At 32.9% G+C, this 14,877-nt stretch overlaps 1 protein-coding gene across 1 annotated transcript in view; it reads right to left on the reverse strand.

Annotated features, from left to right (window-relative positions):
* The window catches only part of EYS (eyes shut homolog), a 1,675,061-nt gene that overhangs the window by 1,062,914 nt on the left and 597,270 nt on the right, over positions 1-14,877 (reverse strand). Inside the window, 2 exon segments of the mRNA XM_063097631.1 lie at positions 8,221-8,328; positions 8,523-8,619. Coding sequence (XP_062953701.1) covers positions 8,221-8,328; positions 8,523-8,619 — 205 coding nt within the window.

Below are 14,877 nucleotides of genomic sequence, written 5' to 3' on the forward strand. Positions count from 1 at the left end.
GCTTAATAAAGCTTATTATCTCTTCAACCAAGGCTCCAAGGACCCTTTTCCTGTTACCTAGCTCATAGACCTGCATGTGAAGGGTTTGTGAATGGGCTTGAGGGGTCTGTGAGCTCCAGACCCAGCCCTAGCTCTGCAGTGTGGAAGCGGCAACTGTCTCACTGGCATCTGAGGTGTCTTTGGCTGTGTCCTTGGTAGCACTGGGGTTATTTTGTGGTGGTGGCAGCAGTGCAGGTGGATGCAACTGCCCCACTCAAATCTGTAGTGTCCTTCACAGCAGCAGGGTTACCTCATGGGGGTGGCAGTGGCACCAGCAGCTGAAACTGCCTCCCTTGCATCTGCTGAGTCCTTGGTGGCACTGGCAACAGTGGTTGTAGCTGCCTCCCTTTTATCTGTGGAGTCCTTGTTGGCACCGAAGACAGTGATTACAGCTGCATCCCTTGTGTCTACTGAGTCCTTGGTGGCACTGCCAACAGTGGTTGCAGCTGCCTTCCTTGCATCTGTGGAGTCCTTGGCTGCAGTACAGGCCACCCACAGGACTGCTGCTCTGTGGGGAGCTGCTCCACAATGGTAAGCGGTTCTGGGACTGGAGAAAGGCTCCAGCAACTGTGATGGCAAGAGCAGTGGGCCTGTTTAAATATTCTGCGGAAAAAAAAATTCTTGAGCATCCCTAGTCTGCCAACTTCCTGGAAGTCCCCCAAATTTTCTAAATAAATTTTTGTATTAGTTCATTTTCTGTTGCTTATAACAGAATACCTGAAACTGTGTAATTTATAAATAAACAAAATTAATTTCCTACAGTTTTTGAGGCTGGGAATTCCAAGGTCCATGGAACACATCTTGTGAGGACCTTCTTCTTGGTGGGAACTCCACGGAGTCCTGTGGTGAGCAGGGTTTCATATGGCGAGGATGGCAGGAGCAAGAAAGTTAAAGTGCTCATTTGATCTCTTTAAAAAGCCATCAGAACCACTCCCTGATAACCCATTAAACCATTAACCCATTATTCCATGAATGTATTAATCCACTCATGAGGGCACAGTCCTCATGATTCTATTAGCTCTTAAAGGCCCCATCTTTCAAATACCATAATTAGATGTCCCATCCTCTTAACACTGTTACAATGGGGGTCAAGCTTCTATGAATTTGGGGAGCACAGTCAATCCACAGTGATTTTCAAACGCTTTTTCAGTCATTAAGATTCATTTTAACAGTTCAATTCTGAAGAAAATTCAGTACATTAAAAAAGATATAAGAAAGAGTAACTACAATTTACATGCAACGATACTGCCAGGATAAAGAAGATGAAGCAATGCAATAAAATCATAAGGATTTATTGCCCTAAAATTTGCCCATGCTTAAATTTTTACTTATTCCTATTTTATTTACATAATTTTATTTATTCTTATTTATTTATGTTATTATTTTATCCTGTTTTTATCTTATTCCAGATTAGAGTGCAATAATTATAGGCTTTTTTTTTGTTTTGTTTTTAAAGTCTTTAGTCAAAAGAAAAAAATAAAATCATAAAGTGTCACTGGTGAGGACTTTTTAGCCTATATTAAAGCAATCCAAATTTTGAGACAATTTATAATATATTTTAAAACATTTTATACTTTTTCTTGTGATAATTTAACTGCATTTCTGAACCACAATTATTTACAATTAATGACATTTCTTATTAAGAACATGAAAAATTCATTTTATATTTGAGATATGGACAAAGATTCTTAGATTAGAATTTTAATAAAGAAATTAAAGGTAATCTTTTTAATCACTTATAAAATGAGTTGTAAATTTTATCTTCTCTGTAATTTTTCACTTTTTCATAAATACAGGCATACTCAAGAGTATAAACTTATATAATGAAATGTAAATACAGTACTTTTAAAATTTGTACATGGCAAAACCTACATTAATCTAAGAGGAAATTAAACATGCTATGATATGCATAGTTTATTTTCTTTATTTCAATTTATCTAGAATTTTCAATATACTGTATTTTGAAGTGTTATATATGCTGTGACCCTCAAGCGAAGAGGAAAAAAAAAAAGAAAATCAATAAAAAATATTCAATATATTGCTCCAGAGAGTGAGTATTTTTAAAATAGTCTTTTTATGTCTTCTTTATAATTAACTGCATGTGAGTGTGAATTTAATCTGAAACAATGGTGTGGGACAGTCTTGGTTGGGTAGAATAAAAGTCATTTGAATTGATGACTGGTTTCCAGGCAAACAATATGCAGAAGAATGTACAGATTTACGGTTTTTAGATACAAACACATTAACCTATCACGTTCAACTTTATAACAGTAAAGAACTGCTAAATCCATGACTATCACACATTGATAGGTCATAATATGTTTGTTAATAGTGATTTGGCTATGATAATCACATCAGATGGGTATTTGAAAAAATTTCATCCCCCCCATTTTTTTTTTTTCTTTTTTAATGGACTAGCCACTCTTACCGTCATCATTTGGTGAATTCTTTAGTTAGTTAGTTGTAAATTTTCAGTAGATGGATACTGTTGTGAGTGACCTAAATGAAGTAATAATGACTTGGACTTAAAAAGACACTAGTCCTATTGAATAACATCTTATCAAGTGTCAGAAAATGTCAATTCCAGAGTTCACTTTTGCAATGTTTTGAAAGTACATTTGGGCTGTCATTCACATGCTGTCATACATCAGCAAATTCATCTTTAAATGAAGTCATTAGGATTAATTATTAATTGTTGAAGGCCTCACTTTCAATAACCATAAGAGAAAATGGAACCAATTTAAAAAGTGCATGTAACCATAAAGCACATTATATAATAATTACTATTTTTAATATTTTTCCTGTTTGTGTCTAGAATTTAATTCAGTTTGTACTAAATGTAAAATGATCAGTTTTAAATGAGTTGTTAAATTATTTTAAATATTTTAATGGGCAATTTAACATCAATAAACTAAAAACACACCAAAATAAGGTTTTGTAAATAAAAAATACTTTTTTTTAAAAAAGAGATGAGATAAGAACATGTGATTAGTATGTATTTCAGCTCTTAATAGATTTTTGTCTCTGAAACATTTGAAATCATTGACAATGACCTTTGTTTTAAAAATTTACACAAGGTAATGTTCCAGGATAGAATAATCAATACCCATATACACATCACCTATACTTAATGCATCTTATTATTTTTCCAGGTTGCTGCATAATTTTTAAGGGAAACACACATAATGGATATATCTGTATATGAAACCTCTATGTATCCATCCAAATTCATTCTTCTTTATGTCTCTCCACAAAAAGGAAATCATTGTTTTTGAGCTGCTATATATTTTTTAAAGTGTGTTTTAATATTTCGCTAAATATGTGTTACATATCATATTTTCAAGACCTGTTTTTTCATTCAATCATTTATTCCAATAAGTATTCAAGCGATGTATATTTCTATAGTTTATTTGTAGTAAATAACATATAGTTTTCTGCTTATGAATACCACATTTTGCTTATTTACTTAGTTTCTAACTTTTCACCATTATAAAAATATTGCAAATGCATTACTTTGTACACATATCCTTGTATACATATTTAAGATTATCTCTAGGGTATACTACGTTAAAATTTATAAACACTTTATCCAAGATAGCTCCTTATTATCCCATGAGCAGTGAGTGAGATTCCCTTGGAAAGATATAAAATATTTTATTGCTTATTCATATCATTTTCCTATTTTTTCTTACATCCTCTTAACCTTATAATGATTCCAGCCAGTGCTTAGTGGACAGTTTTTTGCAGGCTTCTATCAGTTATCACTAACAGGTTTTTGCCTGAAACATACACCACAGACACCTTGATAGTTCCTTCCCAAGTATAGACTGAAAAGATGAAAGATTGCTGTGGTTGATTACATTTTTACCTTAAGTCTTTACTACTCTTCTTTCTGGCCAGAGCTTCATCATGGACAGAATTTCTTTGTCCCACATTTTTGTGCTTGTCCATGATTCTCTGTGTAGACAGTGTTCTATAGGTAAGAGTGGAGGGGTGCTATTTCAGAGCTTAGGGCTTAAGATCCCTTGCATGTTTCAGATTATTCTCTTGAGCCTCTGACACTTCCTGAAAAGAACATGCTGGTCCAATGAGGATGAGAGACATTTGGAGCAGAGCCACTTCAGCTGATTCACAGACCTGCAAAAGTTTTCTTTTCCTTAGCTATGTCCCAGAGAAACCTGATGAACCCAACCTATGTTAGCCAATTTCAGAAGACCACAGATGTGAAAATAATAATAAATAATTGCTATTTTTAACCATTGAGTTTTCAGGGTTTTTGCTAAATAACAACAACATACCAGTACAGTTTCTGTAGGAATTTTGAAGGATATCCCTGTTGACACAGGATAGTTATAGCAAAAAACCTTAAATCTCTAAATTCACTTTAGTTTCCCTTTCCAATAGAAGCAAAACCTCTCTTGTGTCTTGAAGAACCTGTGCTTCTCTGTATTAAAAACCTTCTTCTAACTGCAGCTGATAGAGTTGACTTAAAGCTGTTGCTTGCTTTCCATGGCCCAACCCCTAACATTTAACATTGGTTTCAGTCCATTACATGAGTTAGATTCTATTGCTACTGATAAGAGAAAGAAACATTAGGAAGCAGATAGTCTGTATCCTAAAAAAGGCATAACCCCACCAATCTGTATTGGCACAAAGTTGTGGAGAATGTGTGGGATTGAATACAAAGTAGTCAGATCAAGGTAGAAATGTCAGAGTTTTCTTGGTACATGTTAGGGAAAGCCATACATAGGCTTGTTATTATGGAAATGTTTGAACAGACTTATTATGTGTAAGCTCCTCATTCACCCCTAATTTCTGTCCCCAGAAGATATGGGAGGGCATTATAATCTCCTAGGAAGAAACTCCATTCACTCAGGAGAGCCATCAATTCATCAAGATTAAAAACAGGATTGGTGGGGGGCACTTGTGTTCTTGATTAGTTCTGTCATTATTGTCCTTTACAGAGTGGAGATGACAGTGCTGGAAGCTGCAGTGAAATTTAGTTTCTTGATGAATTAGAACAAAGAGATCTAAGAACGAATAAAGCCTGTTGGATAAGCTTGACTATCAGATACAGAATAAGCAAATAAGTCATAAATCAGAGAAACAGAATGGAGATCAACAGATAGATTCACAGAGATCCATGACAGTAGCTAATTGATAATGGGTTTCTAGAACATATGGACAGTCTACTATAGTGTTGCTTTACATATACAGAATGAAATGTATAGGTCTACAGGAAAGAAACATAATTGAATTTGACTTTGTAAGGATTCCCAGACTCTTACAAAATTCCTAGACCAGGCTATGTTACAGATTCGGTCCCAAACTGAAGGTTGGGGTATACTCCTTTGAAGAAGGAGATCTAATTGAGTCACAGGTGTTCCATTTATCCTCCTACAGCCTTCCTAGGAAAGATACAAAGCTGTTTACCCGTATGAATGTTCACTGGTGAAATAAAGATATTCAGATATTTTAGGAGTTATTGTATACTGGTTCTGAACTTGTGCTTATTTTTGAAATGCCACTACTCCACCAGCAGTAACAAGATTACTGCTGTCGGTCAGATGGAACCACAAATCCATCTTTTGTTTGATTTATCTTTTTTATTTTTCCCCACAATCCCTGAATGTTAGTGTATTCATTATACTTAGACAGAATTTCATGGAAGGAATAAGAGCTGTTATGGAGGAAAGCCCAACTGGAAGATCTTGCAATGCTCCTTCAGACCCATTAACATTTTAAAGTGAAAGCAATTCTGTATCTCTATGGGTCTTGTAGCAATTAATGTTCCCTTAAAAGGCTTGAGAATTGCAGGGGTCGTGATTCCAAATATCCCCATTTACCTCACAAGACTGGACGATGCAAAAGCTAGATAGATCATAGAAAATGATAGAAATGATAGAAGATTACTGGAACCTTAAGCATGTTCTGACACAAATTTCAACAATTCTGTATGTTGGATCCCTGTCAAGACAGATAAACAGAGCTCCTGGTACCTGAGTCCAGCTGTGACCTGGATAATGAGTTCTTTTATATCTTAATTAGTGAGTTTCCAGTTGAATTTGTCCAAGGGCTTTTAAAAAGATGTTTTAAAACACTAAAATAAAGAAAGAGATATCAATTCTTCTCAAATTGATTTACAAATTTGTATTAGTCCATTTCTGTTTCTTGTACAAAAATACCTGAAGTTGGGTAATTAGAAATAAAACAAAATTTATTGCTTACAGTTTTGGAGTGTGGGAAATCCAAAGTCCAGGAAACACATCACGTGAGGGTCTTTTTTGCTGTTTGCTTTACAGCAATGCTGGGGTCTTACATGGCAGAATAGCGGAGCAAAGAGAGACTCTCATGTGCTCTCCTTTTAAAGCTCTCAGAACTGCGCCCCTTACCACCATTATTAATCCATTCAAACGTATAATCACTTCTTCAAGGTCTCACCTTTCAATCATCATGATAAGATTCCCCACCCTGTCAGTACTGTCACAATGTGGGCCAAGTTTCCAATACCTGGAACTTTGAGGGATACAATTCAAACTTCAGTGAGCTTGGGGAGGGGAAATATTCAATTCACAGCAAAATTCAATACAATTTCAATGAAAATTCTACCTGTTCTTGTTTCCTTGTTTGGATGTATATTTATGTAGAGTATAACTTTATTTTTAAGAGAAGAAATTGTCAAAAATAACGAAAGCTTCCTGAAGAAGATTAAATAGATGAGGTGCTGTGCCATACCAGTACTGAGATATGTCAAAGGTAAGTAAGATTTACAGCATTAACAAATGGATGACTGACTGAACTAAAGCAACATAATAGAGGCAGAGAAATAGACATATTCATATGTGGAAACTTGATCTGTGACCACGAATATGTTGCAGATCAGTGAGTAAAAGATGAACTTATTCAATACATGTAGTAGACACAATTGCTTATTCTTATGGACAAATTTAACAGATTCCTACCTCATTCTATACAAACTCACACACACACTCACACTCATAATATTCTCAATAGGTAGAGATTTACATATGAGGGTAGAACTTTAAGCATTTTAATAGACGATATAAGAAAATATTCTTTTGTCCTACATTAAACATTGTTAAACAAGATAAAAATGGAAACCAAAAATAAAATAATCAATTAATTCAAATATATTAAAATTAACTTTTGTTTTCATAACTTACAAAGATGAAAAGTCTATTTCAATTAGTAGAACATACATTCTATACATACCACTAAAAAAGGTATAAGTAATTATATAAAGATTGTTACAAATCAATAAGATAACATTAATGAGCAGATACCATTATTAGGTATTTCTAAAAAGAAAGAAATATATCATAACCTATGAAAAATTGATTAACCTTATGTTATCATGAGAATGCAGAGAAAAACACAATGTAATATAATTTTACACACATCATGAAGGCCCAGATGGAACATTCTGACAATGCTAATAGAAACATTTATTCACTGTTGTTGATGAGAATGTAAATACTCCACTTTTCAAAATGAAATGGAAAAAATGAATATGATTTAGTAAATGTGAATATATCTAGACAATGCTCCAACAGTTCCATTTCCAGGTATGTAAACTAGATTTACACTAGTACTTGTGTACGAAGGGCCTTCAAAAAGTTCATGGAAAGATTCATGATATCTTTTAGTACCATTTTTCCATGAACTTTTTGAAGTACCATAATATTTGAAAACTTTAATGTCACTGTTGGTAAGACAATAGTGGTAAATAACCCAAATGTCTATGATCAGTAGAAGGATAAATAAATTTTGGAATATATTTAAGATGAAATATTCTATAGAGTTAAAAATTAGGAAGAGGTACATGCATTGGCAGGTAATACAGAAACATATGTTCAATACAAAGAATATTAAGACTATACACAGTATTATTTTACTCATATTAATATGAAAACTAAAGAGGGTTTTGTTTAGGCATCCATACAAATAGTGAACACTAAATTAAAGGCAAGGGCAGTAAACATAAATTCACGATATTTTATATCACTGGGTGGGAGGAAGGGGCATGTACTCAGGGACAAGTACAAAGGTGTTGGTAATGTTCAGCTTCCTAAGCTGCACAATGAGTACCTGTGCACTCATTTTATTTTTTGTTAAATTACACATATAAAATAACTGATTCAGTAAAATGTAGCCTCTAACCTGTTTGCCAGATCCACGCAGGTTCCATTATTTTTACAAGGTTTTGAGGAGCAGTCACTAATTTCAATGTCACATAGAGGTCCAGAAAACCCGGGTCTGCAAACACATCTTTTAAATAAGAAATATAAAAAATTCTATTAGTATAAATATGTAAAATTGAAGATTCAACTAATTGCAGCATGGCAAATTTTTAATAATCATAAACATTGTTTAATTTGTCAATTGAAATTTTAAATACAAATACATCTAGATAAATTTAGATATGTATACATGCATCTAGATATTTTTTAACTTTTCTTTACCTGAAATTGTTGACCCCATGTTCACAGTCACCGTAAATCTGGCAGGGAAGGAAGAAGCACTCATTCATGTCAATTTCACAGTGTTCAACTTCAGGTCCTGCAAAGAGAGATGAGATGGGTATGGATGAACAATTATTGCTTTAGAGTGTGAAAATCAGAATCACTGTTAAAGATTCTAAAGAATATGCTCATAATGCATGTTAAAAAAAAGAAAAGAAAAGAAAAGAAAATACCTCATCTCAGGCTTCTCATACAACTCTATTTTACATAATGTATGAATAAAATTACCCCAGTTTCCAGATTAATGAGTTCAAATAAAAGAATCAAGGGAAGAATCCTCTAGAAAATCCCTGAGGAAAGCAGAGTTGTTGCTAATGTTACTGTTGTTTTAAGATATTTCAATGTTTGAACAGGAAGAATTGAAATGATCTGGAAAGCAAATGAATTAATGTGATGATCAATCTTTAAGTAAAATTGAGCTTCAATGATTGAATTTATTCAAGGCACTTAGCAAATGAGGCAAATTATTTAATTGTCTTTCATATCCAAGTGATTCAAAGAAAACAAATTATTTTGATTCATAGCTACATAATTAGTCATCCATTTAAACACATGTCAGTTTTATTCCAGAAAACAATGAATGTGAAAGAAAATTATACAGAGATAAGAGAGTCAGTTGTAATTACTTCAAAACATTTATGTCATAAAAATTCCTCATGATATCACTTTTTAAACTAAAATTCAATATTTTAATATTTATGATTATCATTTAAACAATTATTTTCATTGATAAATATTAACTATAACAAAATACATACTCATAGTCATTTTTTCTTGTTAATATTTTTTCTATACTAGTTCAAACATGTAAGAAACGAGGATTTTCCTTTCTCTTGTTTTTTCAGTGATATGATTAAGCACTAAATCATTGGGGCAACATTACAAATGTCAATATGGAGACAGGCTTGTTTAGTTGAGGAACAGAGGCTCATTCAAAATACTCTAAGTAAACTGTCTTGTTCACATACTCATAGACTTGTCTAGCTACCCGTGAATGGCTGTCTTCCTCTCACAGCACCTGCCCTTCTTTCTTTTCTTATAGCTTCTTCACCACTTTCTATTGCAAATATCTCTTAATGTTCAAAGTTTAAAATCATTTGTAATGCTGGCATGCAAATAATATAGCACAGCTTCCTTGGTCTCTGGCTCTGTAGAATGACATTTCAGCTTCATCACCTACTGCTTAATAGAAAATTCCCTCAGTATTTTCTCACTCAGAGTCCCATGATAGAACATGGACTTTACGTGTTTTGTTTTTCATTGTACCATGTCACAAGTCATTACCATTTTCTGTGGTGTCTACCATCAGATCAAATTCCAAACCTACCTCCCATCAGCATCTGACAGGGAGGTTGATATTACATTTTATCATATCTGGCTGCCTCCTTAGCAGAAAAAAATGTGAAAACCTAAAAATTACTTAAAAGAAAACAGAAGAAAAATGAACAAAGTGCAAATACAACAAGTAGAAAATAGCATTTTATTTAGAATCACACATATCATATCTTGTCTATTTTGGATAGTGCTGTGATGAACATGGGAGTGCAGATATCTCTTTGACTTACTGACTCCTTTTCTTTTGTATACATACCCAGTAGTGGGGCTGCTGCATCATGTGGTAGTTCTATTTTTGTTTTTTTGAGGAACCTCCATACTGTTTTCCATAATGGCTTTACTAATTTACATTCCCACCAATAGTGTAGAAGAGTTCCCCCTTTTCTGAATCTTCTCCAGCATTTGCTATTTGTCTTTTTGATTAACAGCCATTTTAACTGGTGTGAGATGATATCTCATTGTGTTTTTGATTTGCATTTCCCTGATGATTAACGATGTTGAGCATTTTTTCATATACTAGTTGGCCATTTGTATATTTTCTTTTGAGAAATGTCTATTCAGATCATTTGCCCATTTTTAATTGGATTATTTGTTTTTTGCTGTTGAGTTGTCTGAGTTCCTTACATATTCTGATTTTTAATCTCTTGTCAGATGAATAGTTTACAAATATTTTCTTCCATTCTACAGAGTGTCTCTTTGCCCTATTGATTGTTTTCTTTGCTGTGCAGAAGCTTTTTAGTTTGATATAATTACATTTGTCTATTTTGGATTTTGTTGCCCATACTTTTGAGATCTTACCTAAAAAGTCTTTGCCCAGACAAATGTCTTCCAGCATTTCCACAAAGTTTTCTTCTAGTCGTTTCAAAGTTACAGGTCTTACATTCAAGACTTTAATCTATTTTGAGTTAATTTTTGTAGATGATGAAAGTTAGAATTCGAGTTTTACTCTTTGCATACAAATATTCATTTTCCCAGCACCATTCATTGAACAGACTGTCTTTTCCCAATGTATGTTCTTTGTGCCTTTGTCAAAAGTGAGTTGGCTATAAGTACATGGATTTATCAACAGATGAGTAGCTAAAGAAAATGGTATATATGCACAATGGAATATTGTTTAGCCATAAAAAGAATGAAATCTTGGCATTTGTAGCAATACGGATGAGCCTGGAGGACATGTTAAGTCAAATAAGCCAGGCACAGAAAGACAGGCACTGCATGTTCTCATTCATATGTGGGAGATAAAAATGTTGCTCTCATAGGAGCAGAGAGAGTAGAAGAGTAGCTACAAGAGTCTGGAAAGGGTGTGTGTGTGTTGAGGGGGGAATAGGCAGAAGTTGGTTAATAGGTACGAAATTACAGTAAGACAGGAGGAATTAGTTCTAGTGCTCTATAGTATAGTATAGGATGCTTATAGTCAACAGTAATTTATTGTATATTTTAAAATAGCTAGAAGAGATCTTGAAGTTTCCCAACACCCAAAAAAATGATAAATGTTTGAGGCAATGAATATCTCAATTTGCCCTGATTTGATCATTATACAATGTATATATGTATCAAAATATCACATGTACCCCCAATTATGTACTATTCTTATGTATCAATATTAAAAGTCATACATACAATAATTACATTAAATAAAATTTTTAAAAAACACTCCAATTAAAAGGCAGAGACAGGCCAAATAAAATAACAAAAGCAATTACATATCTAAAAGAAATTCACTTAAAATATAAAGACAAAGATTGGTTAAAAGTAGAAAGATGGAATGAAGATGCAACATGAAACACTAATTATAAGAAAGCTGTAGTGCTTATGTGACTAGCAGTCTAGGCAGTTTTCAGGACAAGCAATATTATTAATTTTCCTTATTTTTTCTTACTCACTTCTCAGAACCTTCAAATTAATCTGTGAAGTGACATGCTTTTAATTCATTCACATACAGATGTTGTATTCTCAGCATTAAAAACAAAATTAAAATGAGTTATTTCCAAGTTAATATGTCTCTCTTCAATTTAGGTGAGCAAGTTGTTATTATGCTAACAAACTTCACAATTCTTCCATCATTACTGATGTTCTTATATTTAAGTTGTAAATGTCACTGTACAGTTATAAACAACTTAGCTTCTATTTTCAAAAAATGTTCAATTATTTAAATATTTGATTGTACTTAGATTTTTTGCAAATTAAAAAGTTAGAAAATTAGATGCACTTTACCATTTTTACTTTTTAAAATTTAATTTTATTTTTTAAATTTATTTTTTATTATATGCAAACCATAGATCCAACAAGGGATTAATATCCAGAATATACAAGGAACTCAACTTCACAGTAAAAAACAAACAAAAATTACTACTTTGCACGTGACTAGTTTTCTCTGGGAAGAAGAGCATTTTTGATACTACAATGTTCTTAAAAATATTCTTTTGAGGCACTAGAACTCATGGAACTGGCTGGCTAAGAAGTGACAGTGAGCCTCCATAATTCAGCTGGGGTGGTGAATCAGAAGATTACTCAGGACTTAGGAACCCACAGAGCTCACAGGATAACCTTGTTTTCTATGATTTTGCCTTCTTCGTTAAGTTTGACATTTCTGAGATGGAGCTTTGTTACCAAGTACTGACATGTCAGTGGGCTGAGGAAATGAGATTGCTGAAATGCAGTAGACTTGGGAAGAAAAAAATAAAGTATACGTGGATTGCATTCAAAATAAGCCAAAGCTTTGCTGAGAAATCTTACATTTTAGAGATTTTATAGGAGTGATATGTGTATATACTTATTTCCAAACTACATGTGCTCTATAGTCCTAGGTGTAAAATGTTGGTATTAATTTGTATGAAGGGTATTTGTTTTGAATGTATGCACTTACAGCCAAAAGACTGTCCAAACAGAAATTATAGTGAATTAATTCTATGCTGTTCCCCTGTTATTTATTCCTATCCAGGACTATTTGGCTGCCTCTACTTTGTTAACTGCAGTAGGATTTTTTACACCCACAAACTGTGAGGCATTCTCAAATGGATGCTTTCTTGATTCTTTCTTATACTGTCTTGCTGTAACGATGCAGGTGAATAGGTAGTAAATGATATTGTTTTTACACTCCCACTCCTCCAAAATATTTAAAATTAGTTACAAACCCTCCTGCTCAAATCCAGGATATAAATCAATCTAGGTTATAGGTATTATTTTTTCAACTACTTAACACTTTCTCATCTTTAACAAGTTCAACCTTTTGTACTTGGTTTTCTAGAAGGAATGGTATGGAACAAAGTACATTAACAATAGTGAGGTTTTCATAAAAAAGCTTTTTAGCAAACATTTTATTATTAAGGACTACACTTTACCAACTCTCACTTTTGAAGTGGTATCAGTTGGAGTAATTAGAAATAAAAGTAAGCAGAGAAAAACTAGAGTATATTGTGTCATGTATTTTAAAGAAGAAGGTAAAAATCATATATTTTAAAATTAAAAAATAAAAATATTAAAAATGTTTTTTTCAAAATATTAAAAGACTATTTTACTTCTCTTTGATTAAAAAAAATCTAATTTCTCTATTTAAAAAATTTATTTAAAGAAAAAAAATCTCAGAATTCTCTCTTGGCAAGACAATTTAAAATTTTTTTATTGTATTTAAAATCATTTTAATAAAAATGTTAAAATTTTCTAAAAGAATTAACCAATATTAGATAAGAGCTGCAACTTTAACCTTAATAACTCTGAAATATGCATTCATAATACTAATATTTCCAATAGGCCCTAATACGTTTAACACAGATTTTAAAGCAAATTTTTAAAAAATGAGTAGAAAAGCTGATATTTTTTAACGTAATAAATATTTAACATGTTTTAGGGTTAATTGGATATATTTTTTCCTTGAAGAATTTTCCCAGTGTGTTTCCACAATTGTTTAAACCTGTTTTTAATTGTTAAAAGTAGTAATTTTTAATTTAGACAAACTGTTTTTTTAAGTGACACATTTATTTGGTGCTTGCAATTATACACCTTAGGAAATGTTTCATTACCATAATGATAGTAGGTATACTGGAGTAACAGACACATTTAAATGCAACTACTTGACTCCTCTGGTACTACTAATCCATCAAGCTTAGGATCCCAATTGTAAACTGATAGCACATGTAAATGATCTGATTTTGCTTTTCACTGCAACACCTGACAAGGCATCTTTGACACATTTTAATCCTTGGTAGAGTGTCGTTTAAAAAAGCTTTTGCTCCTTTCACCTTGGAGACATACAGATAAAGTGACTACATTTGGAAACTAAGCCTTTTACATTAAATTAAAAGTACTTGATAGGGTGATGTTCTCGATTATAAACCAAGATATAATTCAAAGTAGAAAATAATTATTCACAAAGAAAATATTAGAAAAGAAACATATTTCAAAATTGAAATGATTTTAGATCTCTCACTTTATGCACACACACACACAGGCTAATACAGTAATTCTACTATATGCTATGAACACAAACTCTCGCATGCATTCTATCTAAAGTCATCTTTACCTCCCTTAATCCTCATGTGGTTTTTATATTCTCTCTACCAGCTTTAAGTTAAACCCAGTTCATTCAACCTCTCCTACTTAATAAGCTCTTTCCCTTCACTATATGTGTTAGCCATTACTCTTTTGGTTATATACAATACAAGTATAAACAAAAACACTAACTTAAACAAGGAATGGGATTTATTGGTAGCCTAGCTTGGAGGGATACCAGGCAGTTTGCAGAACTGAACAAAGAACTATAGGAACAGCTGGGACTCGTCGTTCTTTCCCAAACTCTTCTCTCTTACTACATACAGATCTTCTCCATGTGAAAGGAACATGGTAGTTGTCTGCACTGACTGAAAAACTCTGGCAGAAAGAGAAGGCTGCTTCTGTCTGCATCAATTCCAAGGACGGATTCTGAATGACAATATTCCTGTTACATGTCTAGACTTGGATCGAT

This window comes from Cynocephalus volans, chromosome 5 (assembly GCF_027409185.1).
Source record: "Cynocephalus volans isolate mCynVol1 chromosome 5, mCynVol1.pri, whole genome shotgun sequence".
Classification (NCBI taxonomy): domain Eukaryota; kingdom Metazoa; phylum Chordata; class Mammalia; order Dermoptera; family Cynocephalidae; genus Cynocephalus; species Cynocephalus volans.